We start from the raw sequence: 15,000 nt of genomic DNA on the forward strand, positions 1-15,000 counted from the left end.
TTTAAAATTTCCGCACTTTTTACCGATTGATATTCCTCAAATTTCTTTTTTGCCACTTTTTTGTGGCTACCGGTTGCTTGAATGGTGGATAACAGGGGCCTTACTCTATATAAAACTTTGGTTTGGTTGAACGTATAATATTGTGTGCAATTTCCCATCATCCCATTTCAGAATGGATGTAGTGGCTTTGGAAAGGTTCACAAAAGAGGTTTATCAGGATAGTGTATTCCATGTCGTTCTATGTTCTATGATATTGCCAGATTTACAGAAAAAGGTTTTGGGAAGAGATTGGACAAGCTTGGATTGTTTTGTCTGGAGTTCAGGAGGCTGAAGGAAGACCTAGTAGAGGTTTATAAAATAATTGGATACATTGACTGGGTGAACATTCAGAACCTTTTCCCCTGGGTTAAGATGAGGGGAAGGAAGTTTAAGGGAGATGTGCAAGGCAAATATTTTATGCAGTAAGTAGTAGGTGCCTGGAACAGGCTGCAAGGAGTCGAGGTAGAAGCAGCATTCGTGAAGCTTTTAGATAAACACATGAATCTGAAGGGGATAGCTATCAAGAGCAAGGGATAGAGTTTCAATTTGATTTCAACATCATGTTCGTCATAGACCGACATGAGCCTGTTCCTGTGTTGTGCTGTTCAACATCCTGTGTGCTGTGTGCAGCCACACTAGAAAAGGGTTTCCATTTGTTGACATTTGTTTAAAATGTCAAAAAGGGCAAGGGTACTGGTTGACGCTGCTCCCTGCATTTCTCTAAGATATGATCCACAGTAAAGGTTATGTTCATTGTGCCTCTCCATAGACAGATTCCGTGCTCAGAGGTGGAGATTGATGAGGACTCTGGTGATGAGATTTGCTATGCTAGTCATTAGGAAGATGCCACTGTTGTTACCGCAGTTAAATAATAGTGGCATCTCCAAAATTCCTTTGGCAGGTCCTCCTCTTTTCCAGACACGGGAGATGAAATTATGAATTTTCGACTGAACTCGTTCTTCAACATCAACCACTGGAGTAGGATTAACCCAAAAAATGGAATATATAAAACTAGTCGTTAAAGATACTAACCCATTTCACCTGGGAAAATGAAAACTAGGAGAATCTAAAACCAAAGGGCACGTTTTAAAATGAGAGGAGAACAATTTAAAGGGGACCTGAAGGACAAGATTTTCACAAGGGGTGATGAACATATGGAACAAGTTGCGAGAGGTAGTGGCCAGCACACTTACAACACTTGAAAGTCATTTAGATAAGTACATCGACAGAAAAGGTGTAGTGGGGTATCGATCCAACACAGGCAAATAGGATTGGAGTAAATGGACATCTTGGTCAAAGACAAGTTGGCTAAAGGGACTGTTTCCATGCTGTATGACTCTATGAACTTATGAATCCTTGAATTTTAAGCCTTAAAATGATAAACATGGAAAATGTACCAGAAGTGGTGACACAGTTAGCGTAATGTTTAGCGCAATGCTGTTATAGCACCAGCGACCCAGGTTTCAGTCTGGCACTCTCTGTGAGTATGTATGTTCTCCCCTTGTCTGTGTGGGTTTCCTCTGGGTGCTCCAGTTTCCATCCTCCCTTGAAAACCGTACAGGGGTTGGGTATAATAAGGCGGCATGGGCTCGTGGGCCGGAAGGGTCTGTGACCATGCTAAATATCCAAAAGAAAATATTGCTGGCAGTTCCAATCGGTATCCAACTGTTAATAAAATCAGAACAAAATTAAATTAAATTTTACATTTAAATTGAGACATATAGCACAATAACAGGCCTATTTGGCTGATGAACCCATGGTACCCAAGTTACATCCAATTAATCTTCATCCCTGATCAGTGGGAGGAAACCAGAGCCCCCAGGAAAACCCATGCAGACATGGGGAGAGCGTACAATCTCCTTAGAGATGGATTAAAACCCCAGTCTCGATTGTTGGTGCTGCAAAGGCGTTGTGCTAACCGCTACACCAACCGTGCCGCCTTAGAATTAGAATAGAAACAATCAATGATGCCTTTATTACAGCAGGTTTTTGTCCTTTTTGAATGTTCTATTCTTTGATGTCACTGACAAGGGCATCCTTGGCTGCCTTAGAAAGGCGATGGTGAATCTATGTAAAAACCATTGCAAAGTTTCAGAGTAGGAACTGGGATTCTTCTCGAATGTGGGAAGTTCCTGCATCTTCATCAGCCAGTGATGAGTAAAAAAGATTGGAGTTAAACCAAATCAATGCCACTTTGCTGTATTCCTGTGAGAAACTGGAGATAATTACACAACTGCACCGGTTCCTGAAAATGTATTTGGAGGCTGATTCTGTAAATCAGTAAAAATCAAATTATTAAAATGGTACGGGAAAGGTCAGGGGAATGCATCTATATGGCACTTTTGGAGAGAGCACATAGGCCAAATAGCCTTCTGCCATTCTGTGATATTGGACAATTCCAAGTCTGTCCCACCATCTATTCAGCCATCAAGCAGCATGCTGTCAGTGATATTAGCAAGAGGATGACAGCAGGTTTCCCTCCTCCATCATTTCATTTGGCTGTAAAAAAAAATTTGACCTTTAAAAACTGCTGTGTAAAATGGGAGGTGGAGGTGAAAGGAGATTTGTGGTGTAATTTTTTTTAATGAAGTGTGGAAGGTGGATGGAACGGGCTGCCAAGAGTCCTAGTGGAAACATGCACAATAGTAGCATTTAAGGGGATTCTAGATAGGCACATGAACATGCAAGAAATAGAGAGATATGTATTGTGTTCAAGCAGCAGAGTTTCAGTTTAATTTGTGCATCATATTCTGCGTAGACATCGTAGGCTAAAGGGCCTGTTACTGTGCTGTACTGTTCAATGTTCCATGTAATGAAGATGGCGGCACTGCTGCAGCCTCTGGACGTACTGGTGCAGATCTTGGAAGAGCAGGAAGTGGGACCACGGCTGTGGTCTTACAACCCTCCTCCGCGGTGTCCTGCTGCTTGGTCATCCCACCTGACAGCCCTGTGTGCGTTTAAATTAGCTGCAGAACAAAATTGGCAAGCAGGGCTTCAAAAGGGTTTCGGTCAGCGATTACTTATTGCTTCAAGGTTTTGGAACCAGAGTCCGAGGTATATCTTTGATGTCTAGAGCATGGGTTCATTGCTGGACTGGACTGGACAGATCATGTGGCTACAATGGTTATTGGGGTCCAGGAGGCAGCTGCATCAGAGGAGTCTGCAGAATCCACTGACATTTAATGTCCCTGAAGGTTCTCTCTCTTGTTACTCTGTCTTGATAGTGGTCCTGGATTACTCTCACCTTTTTGTGTGCTGTAAAGCAGTGGTTTTCAAACATTTTCTTTCCACTCACATACCCCTGTAAGTAATCCCTATACCATAGGTGCTCTGTTATTAGTAAGGGTTTGCTTAAAGTGGTATGTAAGTGGGAAGGGAAGGTTGAGAATCACTGCTCTAGACCCAATTGTTACTGAAATATTTTGCTTTAGAAAAATTGTCAATGGCTCATTTCCTTTGGAGTTATGAAACTGTGCACATAACAAGTCATTGAGGTATGATTGAAACAGTGGTTTTCACCGATGGCATAGGGATTACTAAAGGTGGTATGTGAGTAGAAATAAAAAAGAGGAGGTTGGGGGTGGGGGGGGGGGGGTGGGTGGAATGTGTACTGTGTGTAAATAATTATAAATAGGATCTTGAATAAATGCCAGTCCTTTCCACTCATTTGAATGATGTGGTTTCAGAGCCTGGTAGGATGGAATGGTAGAGAGTAAAAATGGGAAGAAAAATATTTCTTCAACTTGGGTTTCGTCATTTTAACTGCATTTTCATTAGATATCTATGTGTATTAAACACAGTATCAAATGTTGAATCTTTCCGTAGAACTAAAAGAACTTGAAAACAACATCAGGAAAGCTCTTTCATTTGACAATAGAGGAGATGAACAAAAAGGAGCAGAAGCAGATAAACAAGTCCTGACACCTGGTGAAAATGGGGAAAATGGAGAACTGAGACAGTTCCAGACCAGGCATTATAACTTAGAAGACTTCTCCTTCATTAAAGTATTAGGGAAAGGCAGTTTCGGCAAGGTGAGTACTCTGCAACACAAAGATAAAACATTTAAGCTTTCATGGCCAGTATTCCTTTCAATACCATATTTGCCAAGGAGATAATTGACAAATAAATGTTTATGTTCCTATTTGTGTTATTAACCTTTTGTGATTCCTTTCACTCTTGGTATCTTTGAGGTCTGCAACAAATCAATTTTCATTCAGTTTATTGAGTTTTAAATGAACCCCCCCCCCACACAGTGAAGCCTGCCATGCAAGTTTTCCCAGATGGTAGTGTGGTCCATAAATATCTGCCAAGGTCCAAGTCCACATGAGTGAATTAATTACAGCTGCAGGAATGTAGATGAATTAGTTGAGTTGACCTCCGTGTCCTTTGTGTAAGAGAGAATTGACATTGGAACTAATATTTATTACTGGCCCCTCCTGCACATCTTGCAAAGCCTCTTCAATGCTTTTGTGCAATTAGTTTGAGAATGTAAAAAGTATAATTCTACTCAAAAAGTGTTATATATAGAGTTCACAGCTCTTGTCTATAAAATGTAATAACTGTTGACAATATAGCATTATATATCTCTTCCCTTAATAATTATTATGATGTAGTTCAAATAATTGTATTTCATAATGGTGTACTTCAAAATACTGTAATTGAATATCCCAATAAAATACTGAATATATTTTTAAAATATATGGCAGCCACTAAAAGATCACTGTCACGTCACTATGGATTCTTGGCATTGCAAAAGCAATTTTGTTAGCACCAATAGTGAACTACTGATCTACTCATGTGGCCATTGGAAGACAAACTGTAACACTTCCTTTGGGATAAAAACTAGTGAAAATACAAAACTTACTATGAGAAACTGCATCAGCTGTGCACTTACAAGCAAATGGAGTACTGAAAGAAACAGGATTATGTTTTGAGTCCAAGTGAATTATTGCAGGGTACTTGTCCAAATCTATCAGTTCTGATTGGACTCAGTTTGGCAGAAGAGGTCAATTGACTGCAAAGAGAAATGTATCAAGCATCATCAAGATGTTAAAGCTGACCACTGTCATTATAGGAGGTCTGATCATTCTCACTCAATGTAGGAGAACGGAACATGTTTCTCGGTAGCTGTGGGATCTCAAAACTAATCAAGTTGGTGTACAAGTAAGAACGGTAGGAGGTTTTACAGTTCTCATCAGCGTTCTTCCATTGATCCTGTGCTTTATCATTTATTGATTGGGACAAAAGTAGGGGGAAATATTCCTCTTTATTTATTTGCAAAGAATAAGTGTTGGAATATTTATTTCAGATTGTGAGCACTTTTGAGGTCCTGTTCATTTGTGTTTAGTGGAGCCGAATTTTAACAGCTAGTTGACAGGTAGGCCTGTTTAATGCCAGCCAATTAAAGAAAGAGCAATTTGTCCCTTACAGAATCTTCACTACCAGGAGGATAGAATTTATATTGCTGCCCCATTGGGGCTAGCAAATAAATATTGTTTGTTTTGACATGAACTGTGTGCCATAATAGTCACTTTATCATACAGTTCCATAAAATAGAACTCTGAATCCATCGTTCAGGCTTGTATTGTTTAGTTAATAAAATATGAAACTAATTCTCAGCTGATGAAGGAGTCTCTGGAGAAAGATACTAAATAAATATTTTAGTATCAATAATATTTCAACAAAACAAATGAAATTAATTAGCAAGATTATGAACTTGACATCAGCTGTTTTTCTTTCTCTAGAGAAATACGATCTAACCTGCTAATTATTTCCAACACTTTCTATTTTCATTTGACATTTCTAGTGGTTTTAACAACACTCACTATGAACTCCATTTAACCAACAGGAGTTTGCACACTCCCTCCCGATTAGTTTCAAACCCTCCTGTCCTGACATCTCTCCTTGCCAATCTGTTTAAATCAGGCAGGGGTTCAGTTATTTATTGGTCAAGAGTCCCATTTATTGAGCTGTTTATTATCAGGAGTTCCAAGGAACAGTAAAACACTTTGTTTTGCATACTATTCAGGCAGGTCAAAACATACTTAAATAGAAGAGAGAGAGACAGGGATAGATTGGGTCCTTTAATATATTGGCAGCTTTCCTGCGGTAGAAAGAAGTATAGATAAGTCAATAAAAGGGACTGTAGCGGCAGCTACACTGCTACTGAAAGAACACACAACCAGACGGATTGAGCTCAGTGAGCAGAACTGATTTATTGCAGGCTGCTGGGCTGGACTTATACTCCCAGCCCGGACCTGGCTGAGAACTGCACTGGGGTCACCCGGGTGTCATGTGGTCCCGCAGCGCGGGCTTCTGAGCCCTGTTCTGAGAAAAATGGGAAATCCCCGATGGCACCAATTTGACCGGCTGCCCTGCCGCTTGGATTACAAGCGGGGCCAGTTCTCCTGCCTAGTGGTGTGCTGCCACACAGCCGCCCCCACCCCCCCCACCAGAACCGGCGCCAATGTCCTTTTAAGCTGGGCGGCCTCGCTTCTTGTGCTGGGCCACAATCACTGGTTCGGTCAGGTCAAGGTGCGCTGGATTTAGCCTGTCCACAGTAAACAGTTCCCGCCTGCCGCCTATGTCCAGCGTGAATGTAGACTCTGAATGCTGGACAACCTTGTACGACCCCTCGTAAGGTCTCTGCAGAGGTGCCGCCAGCGGGCCCCACCGAATAAAGATGTACTCTGCAGAAAGCAGCTCGCTGGGGATGTGAGATGGCCGTGTGCCATCTCTGGGTGGAGGTGGGGATGCGAAGGAGTCCAAGTGGGCCCGGAGGTGGGGAAGCAGCTCATGGGGTGACCGCTGGGGGTTGATTAACTCACCAGGAAGTGCCAGCGGTGCACTGTAGACCAGCTCAGCTGATGATGCCTGCAAATCCTCCTTGGGTGTGGAGCGGATGCCCAAGAGCACCCAAGGCAGTTCGTCACCCAGTCTGGACTGGTGAGGCGGGCCACAAGTGCCCACTTAAGGTGGTGGTGCAGACGCTCAACCAGCCAATTGGCCTGCAGGTGATAGGCTGTGATGCGGTGTAGCTCGATTCCCAACCTGTTGGCAAGCTGTGCCCAGAGCACAGTGGTGAACTGGGTGTCCCGATCGCTGGTGAGGTGATTCGGAACGCCAAACCAGGTGACCCAACTGTGCAACAGCGCTCGGAAGCAGGAGTCCATGGAGGTGTCCAGCATCGGGATTGCCTCTGGCCAACAAGTGGTGCAGTCCACCACCGTGGACAGGTAATGATTGCCCCGGGAAACGGGTAAGGGTCTGACTATGTCCATGAGAATGTGGCTGAACTGTTCCCAGACATGCTCAAACTCTTGCACAGGTGCCCTGGTGTGTCTGTGTACCTTGGACATTTGGCAATGGGTGCATGTTCTGACACAGCCCACGATCTGCTTCCGTAGCCCATGCCAGATGAACCGCTCTGCCACCATCCGGATCGTGGACCTGATGGACGGGTGTGAAAGGTCGTGGATGTGATGGAAGACTTGCCTGCGCCTCTGCTGGGGAACCACTGGCCGCGGGGTGCCCATGGAGACACTGCACAGGATGGTGCTTCCGTCGCTCAGAGTCAGAAAGTCTTGGAACCACAGGCCCATGATGGCAGTCCTGAAGGCTCGCATCTCCTCATCGGACTGCTAGTCCTGGGCAAGCTGGTTGAAGTCTAGGCCGGGCGTCAGCACGCAGATGGCCGGTTGCGAGAGTGCATCAGCGACCACGTTGTCCTTCCCCGCCTTGTGTCGAATGTTGGTGGTAAACTCCAACACAAAGGAGAGGTGACGCTGCTGTCTGGCCGACCAGGGGTCCTTCGCCATCGCGAGTGCCTGGGTGAGGGGTTTGTGGTCAGTGAAGATGGTAAAAGTCCTCTCCTCCAAGAAATATCAGAAATGCCACACCACCAGGTACATGCCCAGTAACTCACGGTCAAAAGCGCGATACTTGCGCTCTGGTGGGTGGAGAAGCTGGCTGAAGAATGCCATTGGCTTCCATTGTCTGTTCACCTGCTGCTCCAGGACAGCGCCGATGGCTGTGGCAGACGCATTGACAGAGAGCGCCATATGCACATCAGAGGGCGAGCATGGTAGCCTTCGTGAGGACATCCTTGGTGGCCTCAAAAGCATTGCAGGGTCCAGGTGAGCGTTCTGTGCTTGGCTGCGATAAGGGCAAATAGTGGCTGCATGATGCGCGCAGCTCCCTGGATGAATTGGTTGTAGAAGTTGACCATACCCGCGAACTCCTGCAGCCCCTTGAGATTGTCCAGACGTGGGAACTCCTTGATAGCGGCAATCTTCGTAGCGGAAGGCGTGGCTCCCTCGGCCGTGATGATATGGCCCAGGAACTGTATGGACTCTTTCTCAAACTGGCACTTGGCCGGGATGATGGTGAGGCCGAAGTCGGCCGGCTGGGAGAAGAGGGTACGCAGGTGGGGCTTGTGTTGCGCCTGAACCCTGCTGACAACGAGGATGTCATCTAAGTAAATGAAGACAAAATCCAGGTGCCTGCCCACTGAATCCATGAGGCGCTGGAAGGTCTGAGCGGCATTCTTGAGCCCGAACGGCATGCAAAGGAATTTGAACAAACTGAAGGGGGCGATGATGGCCATCTTGTGTATGTCCTCAGCGTGCACTAGGATTTGGTGATACCCGCGCACCAGGTCAACCTTTAAGAAAACCCTCGCACCATGCAGGTTGGCCGTAAAGTCCTGGATGTGAGGAATGGGGTAATGGTCAGGAACTGTCACCTCATTGAGCCGTTGATAGTCTCCACAGGGACGCCAGCTGCCGGAGGCTTTCGGGACCAAGTGGAGCGGCGAGGCCCACGGGATGTCAGACCACCGAATGATCCCCAGCTCCAACAGATGCAAAAACTCTCCCTTCGCCACCTGGAGCTTGTCAGGCGGGTGGCGGCATGCCTTGGTGTGAACCAGTGGACCCTGGGTGGGAATGTGGTGGAACACCCCGTGGCTTGGCGATGCAGCGGAGAACTGTGGCTTGAGGAGGGCCAGAAACTCGTCCAGGATTCGCTGGAACTCATCTCTGGGCATGATGATTGTGGCCATCTGTGGTGCTTTATATGGGAGGCATTGAGGCAAATGGCCTGAAAAGTACGGGCATCCACCAAGCGTCTACCCCAAATGTCCACCAGAAGCCCATAGGCAAGGAGGAAGTCGGCACAAAGAATGGCGGTCGGAAGTGATGAGACGGTGAACCTCCACGAGAACTTTTGCCGGCCGATCTGGAAATGGACTGTCTTGTCTCCATTCATCCGGATCTCTGTTGCGTTGGCCACACGGAGGGGAGGTCCTCGAGGTCGGCTCCTGGACTCTATGCCCGTGGCCAGGATGACGCTAATCTGGGCCCCAGTTTCATCAAGGAACCGCCGGCTGCTGGCTGAGTCCCACAGGTAGAGGAGACTATGTCCTTGGCCATCCGCCTCAGCCATTAACAGCGGCCACCGTGGACGTTTCCCTGGAACGAGCAGGGCTGACGACACTTCCGAGCCTTGGCTCCCCAGCGCTGGTGGTAGAAACAGAGGCCTGGAGCGGTTGCCGTGTCCCTGGTTATGCTCCTTGTGGCCCCTGCAGGGTCCGGATGCTCTACCGCAGCACTAGGGGCGGGCTTGGCGTGGTCATGCCAATGCCTCATGACCTGCTGGACTGCCAAGCCCTCCAGGAATTGCTTGAGCCATAGCTCTTGTGCCTTCTAAATGACATTCTTCGGGTCAGTAAAGCTCTCTTGGGCCAGTAACGGCCGGATGTCCTCGGCAGATGGTCGAGGAAAATGCACTCGAAGAGTGGGCAGTTGGTGTGATCTCCTATAAGAGCGAGCATCTTGTCCATCAGCTCCATTGGGGACCTGTCCCCCAGGGCATCGAGGTGCAGCATCCGAGCGGCATGCTGGAGCATGGATAATCCGAGGGATCCAGTGAGCATTCGCTTGATGGTCTCGTATTTGTCTTTGGCCGGTGGGTGCTGAACGACGTGCAGCATACATTTAGCGGTGGCCTGGTCCAGGGCGGCAACCACATGGTAGAATTTGGTTGTGTCGGATGAAATCTGGCAGAGGTGAAACTGAGCCTCCGCGTGGCCGAACTAGGTCTCCTGCTCCTGAACCCAGAGTTCAGGCAGCTTGACGGCTATAGCACTGATCCCAGGTTCGCTCATGATGGGTTCAAAGACGTTTGAACCGGTCGGGGTCACCAATTGTAGTGGCAGCTACACTGCTACTGAAAGAACACACAACCAGACGGGTTGAGCTCAGTAAGCAGAACTGATTTATTACAGGCTGCTGGGCTGGACTTATACTCCCAGCCCGGACCTGGCTGAGAATCGCGCTGGGGGGCACTGATGTCACCCGAGCATCACGTGGTCCCCCAGCTCGGGCTTCTGAGCCCTGTGCTGAGATAAAGGGGAAACCCCCGACGACGCCATTTTGACCGGCTGCCCCGCCGCGTGGATTACAAGTGGTTTGCCTGCCTAGTGGTGTGCCGCCACAGGATGATATTTTGCATGTTGGCCTGAGCTGCGTTCACAACTCTTTGTAGTTCCTTGCAGTTTTGGTCAGAGCAATTTTCTCCCGACCTGTGATGTATTACAATAATGATATGGTGCATCAGGGGTTTAATATACGACACCACTCCAGAATTAAAGTTAGCTACACTCTTCCTGCTAACATCACTACAGCCTTTCTACAACCAACTCTTCCTCCAAGACTGAACTGATGACCTCTACCAGTGAGAAATTGCTTTTTACCATCCATCAACATCCAATCTCCCAGTATTTCAGAAACAAGTAAAAGATATCTGGAACAAATTACCCTTATTGCATCTATTTCCTGCAAAACAATTGTATATTAGGTATTTATTCAGTGCTTATATGTTTTTGCTTTCATTCATAAATTGTAGGTCATGTTGGCTGAACTGAAGGGTACTGATGAAGTTTATGCTGTGAAGGTGCTTAAGAAGGACGTTATTCTCCAAGATGATGATGTGGACTGCACAATGACCGAGAAGAGAATTCTGGCATTAGCAAGGAGGCATCCTTACTTGACCCAACTTTTCTGCTGCTTCCAGACAAAGGTATTGTGAGCTAAAGTAATACATAATGCACCATATTTTATTCAAATGGAATTATTTTTGTTTCTGAAAACTCAACCCCTGAATAAAACAGTAAGAAGCTTGTTTAATATGAAGGCAGATATTGCCCAATTAAATCATAACCAATCGTCTTGGTTTCAAATGCTATGGATCAAATGCTGGGAGATGGGTTTAAAATAAATGGATACGCACTGGTCAAAATGGACATAATGGAGTGAATACCCTGTTTGACTATAACAATGGAGCCACTGTGATGTACATGAATGGAGGAGCCATTCAAATTCACAGGATTTGTGTCTTTTTCGGCATTCAGAACTGAATCCATCAAGTTAACAGTCATGATTCTGGGGTAAGAAGGGAGAATTCATTCCAGAGCTTTTGTTCAAGATAGCTGTCGCTGTACTCACTAACCCATTGGTGAGGATAAGTTTGTGCTTGGTGTGTTTGCTTTGACTTTACGTTGACGCTCATACATGAATTGTGAGCACATGAATGAAATGGTAGCTGCCTTCTTTTGAATAAATCTTTATCCTGAAATTGAGCATCTGAAAACATGTTGGCCAAATATGGAGCTATAAGTAAAGAAATTACAAGCTTTCAGTGTAATCTTGTAGGCGACAGCTTATTTAAATATGTTACAGCTCTGATGAGGGTTTCTGTCTCCACTCAATAAGGGAGTAGGTTTCAGACTAAACTCTGCATAAATATTTTTCTTCAAGCATTCTAATCCTTCTAACAATTAACTTGAATTCATGTGGAACTTTTTGTCAAAGGGAAAAGGTTATTTCTGTTCATCAATTTACTTTTGGGTACTGTTCTGCACCCCCCAACCGGCTTGTTTACCTATTTCTGCTCATCCACACTGGTCTTCCCTTGTTTACCAGTTCCTCGGTGCAGACGAGACGATACATGCAGATAAATGATGCATATGCAGTACATATATACATATATAACAAATATTGTTTAATAATAGTCTTGGAGGGATTGCAAGAGCAGTTCATCAGTCATTCAATAGTCACACTGTCTGTGGAAAAAAGCTGTTTCTCGACCTGGCTTTGATACGCGTGTCACTTTCCTGACGGGAGTAGCTGAAAGATGCTGTGCAGGGTGGAAGGAGCCCTCAATGATTTTGCACTCCCTCTTCAAACAACAATCCCGATAGATCACAATGATGGGGGAAGGGAGACTCCAGCGATCCTCCCTGCCACTCATAGTCCTATGGATTGACCTCCCATCCAATGCTCTACTATAGCGGTAGCACACTGTGATGAAACTGACCAGAATGCTCTCAATAGAGCTCCTGTAGAAGGTGGCTGGTAGCCTTCCCCACCTCAGCCTTCTCAGAAAGTGTAGTCGGTGTTGACCCTTCCTGACATGTGTGTCCAAGATAGGTCGCTTCTTCAGTGGACCCTGAGGATCTTGGTGTTCTCTACACTCTCCACTACCAAGTTATTAATGTTGTAGTGCAAGGTCCATCATTCCTCCTGAAGTCCACGATCATCTCCTTTCACAGGATTTTCCTCCTCTTCTCTCTGGTGTCTCATTGTTGTTGCTGATGAGGCCAACTACTATTGTGTCTTCTCAATTATGTACCTCAATTAAATACTTCCTCAACATAACTTTGTTCCAAAGAAACTATCTCCAGCCTTCTTAGCATCTCCTCACAACTGTTACCCACCAATATTTTCAAAAAAAATTCCTCTGCACCCTCTCAGGCACTTTTAATTAACTGATTAATCTGTCAAACAACTATGTCCAAATCCATAGTGGTGACACAAAATGCATTATCTTCATTGACTCTCTTTATTCCCACTTTAAATATTTGAATCAAAATGTTACCTTTAACAAATATATTTTGATAACCTGCGATTAATTCATGCCTCTCAAACATGCTGATTTATTCTTCCCTTCAACATGTTTTCCAGTCTCTTACCCACCATTAATGTTAGGCTGACAGGCCCATTGTAATTCAGGATAATCCTTTCTTGTTTTAAACAAGGGTGCAACATTAGTTATCTTTAAAATAAGAAAGAAACATAAAAATCCACTCCTGTTAGAAGGTAATCTGATTTTTAATCTGTTTTCAAATTCTCATTGCATGGAAGAATGGATTGTTACTGATTCTTACCAGCTTCAGTTTCTCCTACACAAGTCTGCTAGATACTAATCAAAAGCAGTTTCACAAGAACCATTCACTGAATTTAGTGGAAAATTGCCCAGCTGTCATCTGGAGCTTTGATATGAAAGTTCAGAAAATCTTTGATCCACTTCAAGATTTATTTTTAATCTTTTTTGTTTAGAATACCAATCATATTGAAGGCACATTATTGTGCAGTAATGTTCTCTTTACAGCAATTTGAAGGCAAACACTCTTGTATGTCCAGTTAACTTTGTAACCATATATATATATATATATACACATATATATGCACATATCTACACACACACACACACACACACACACACACACACACACACACACACACACACACACACACACACACACACACACACACACACACACACACACACACACACACACACACACACACACACACACACACACACACACACACACACACACACAATTACAGCATGGAAACAGGCCAATTTGGCTCTTCTAGTCCGCACTGATCAAAGTACCCTCCTCTAATCCCACTTACCAGCACTCTGCCCATATCCCTCCATCCCCCTCCCATCCAAATACTTAACCAACTCTTTCTTAAATGACAAAATTGACTCTGCCTCCACCACCTTTCACGGAAGCCCATTCCACACAGTAACCACTCTCTGAGTAAAGAAGTTCCCCCTCATGTTACTCCTAAACCTTTGCCCATCAACTCTCAACCCATGACCTCTTGTATCCCTCTCTCCTACTCTCAATGGGAAAAGCCTTTCCATATCAACTCTATCTATCCCTCTCATTATCTTAAACACCTCTAACAAATCCCCCCTCAGCCTTCTACATTCCAAGGAATAAAGACCTACTTTGCTCAATCTCTCCTTGTATTCCAGATGCTGAAACCCAGGCAACATTTTTGTAAATCTTCTCTGTGCTCTCTCTATCTTGTTAATATCCTTCCTATAAATCGGTGACCAGAACTGCACACAGTACTCTAAATTTGGCCTCACCAATGCCTTGTACAGTTTCATCATTACTTCCCAACTCCTCTATTCTATGCACTGATTTATATAGGCTAGCTTACTAAAGGTCTTCTTCACCATCCTATCCACATGTGCTTCTACCTTCAGGGAACAATGTTATTCCTAGATCTTTCTGCTCCACTGCATTCTTCAATGCCCTCCCATTTACCACATGTCTTGCTTTGATTATTCTTTCCAAAATGAAGCACCTCACACTTATCAGCATTAAACTCCATCTGCCATCTTTCTGCCCACTCCTCTAAGCAGTTTAAATCCCTCTGCAATCTTTAAAAACCCTCTTCATCATCCACAATTCCCCCTATTTTGGTATCATCTGCATATTTACTAATCCAATTTACCACCCCATCCTCCAGATCATTACTATATATGACAAACAGCAACAGTCCCCATACCGAACCCTGAGGTACATCGCTTGTCACCGGCCTCCATCCTGACAAGCAATTATCTACTACTACTCTCTGGCACCTTCCTTCCAGCCACTGTTGAATCCCTTTGACTATCTCCAAATTAACACCCAAGGACTTAGCCTTCCTAACTAACCTCCCATGTGGAATCTTATCGAAAGCCTTAATGAAGTCCATATAGACAACATCCTCTGCTCTACCTTCATCAACATTCCTAGTTACCTCTTCAAAAAATTCAACAAGATTGGTCAAACACGACCTTCCACACACAAATCTGTGTTGAGTGTCCCTGATC

At 44.9% G+C, this 15,000-nt stretch overlaps 1 protein-coding gene across 4 annotated transcripts in view; it reads left to right on the forward strand.

Moving 5' to 3' along the window:
- Window positions 1-15,000, forward strand: part of LOC138760479 (protein kinase C epsilon type) — a 680,128-nt gene that overhangs the window by 435,290 nt on the left and 229,838 nt on the right. For all 4 annotated transcript variants that reach the window (XM_069931096.1, XM_069931095.1, XM_069931097.1 and 1 more), the window contains 2 exons: window positions 3,865-4,070; window positions 10,945-11,118. In XM_069931096.1, coding sequence (XP_069787197.1) covers window positions 3,865-4,070; window positions 10,945-11,118 — 380 coding nt within the window. The remainder of the gene's footprint in view (window positions 1-3,864; window positions 4,071-10,944; window positions 11,119-15,000) is intronic.

The sequence above is a fragment of the Narcine bancroftii genome, chromosome 4, assembly GCF_036971445.1.
Source record: "Narcine bancroftii isolate sNarBan1 chromosome 4, sNarBan1.hap1, whole genome shotgun sequence".
Lineage (NCBI taxonomy): Eukaryota > Metazoa > Chordata > Chondrichthyes > Torpediniformes > Narcinidae > Narcine > Narcine bancroftii.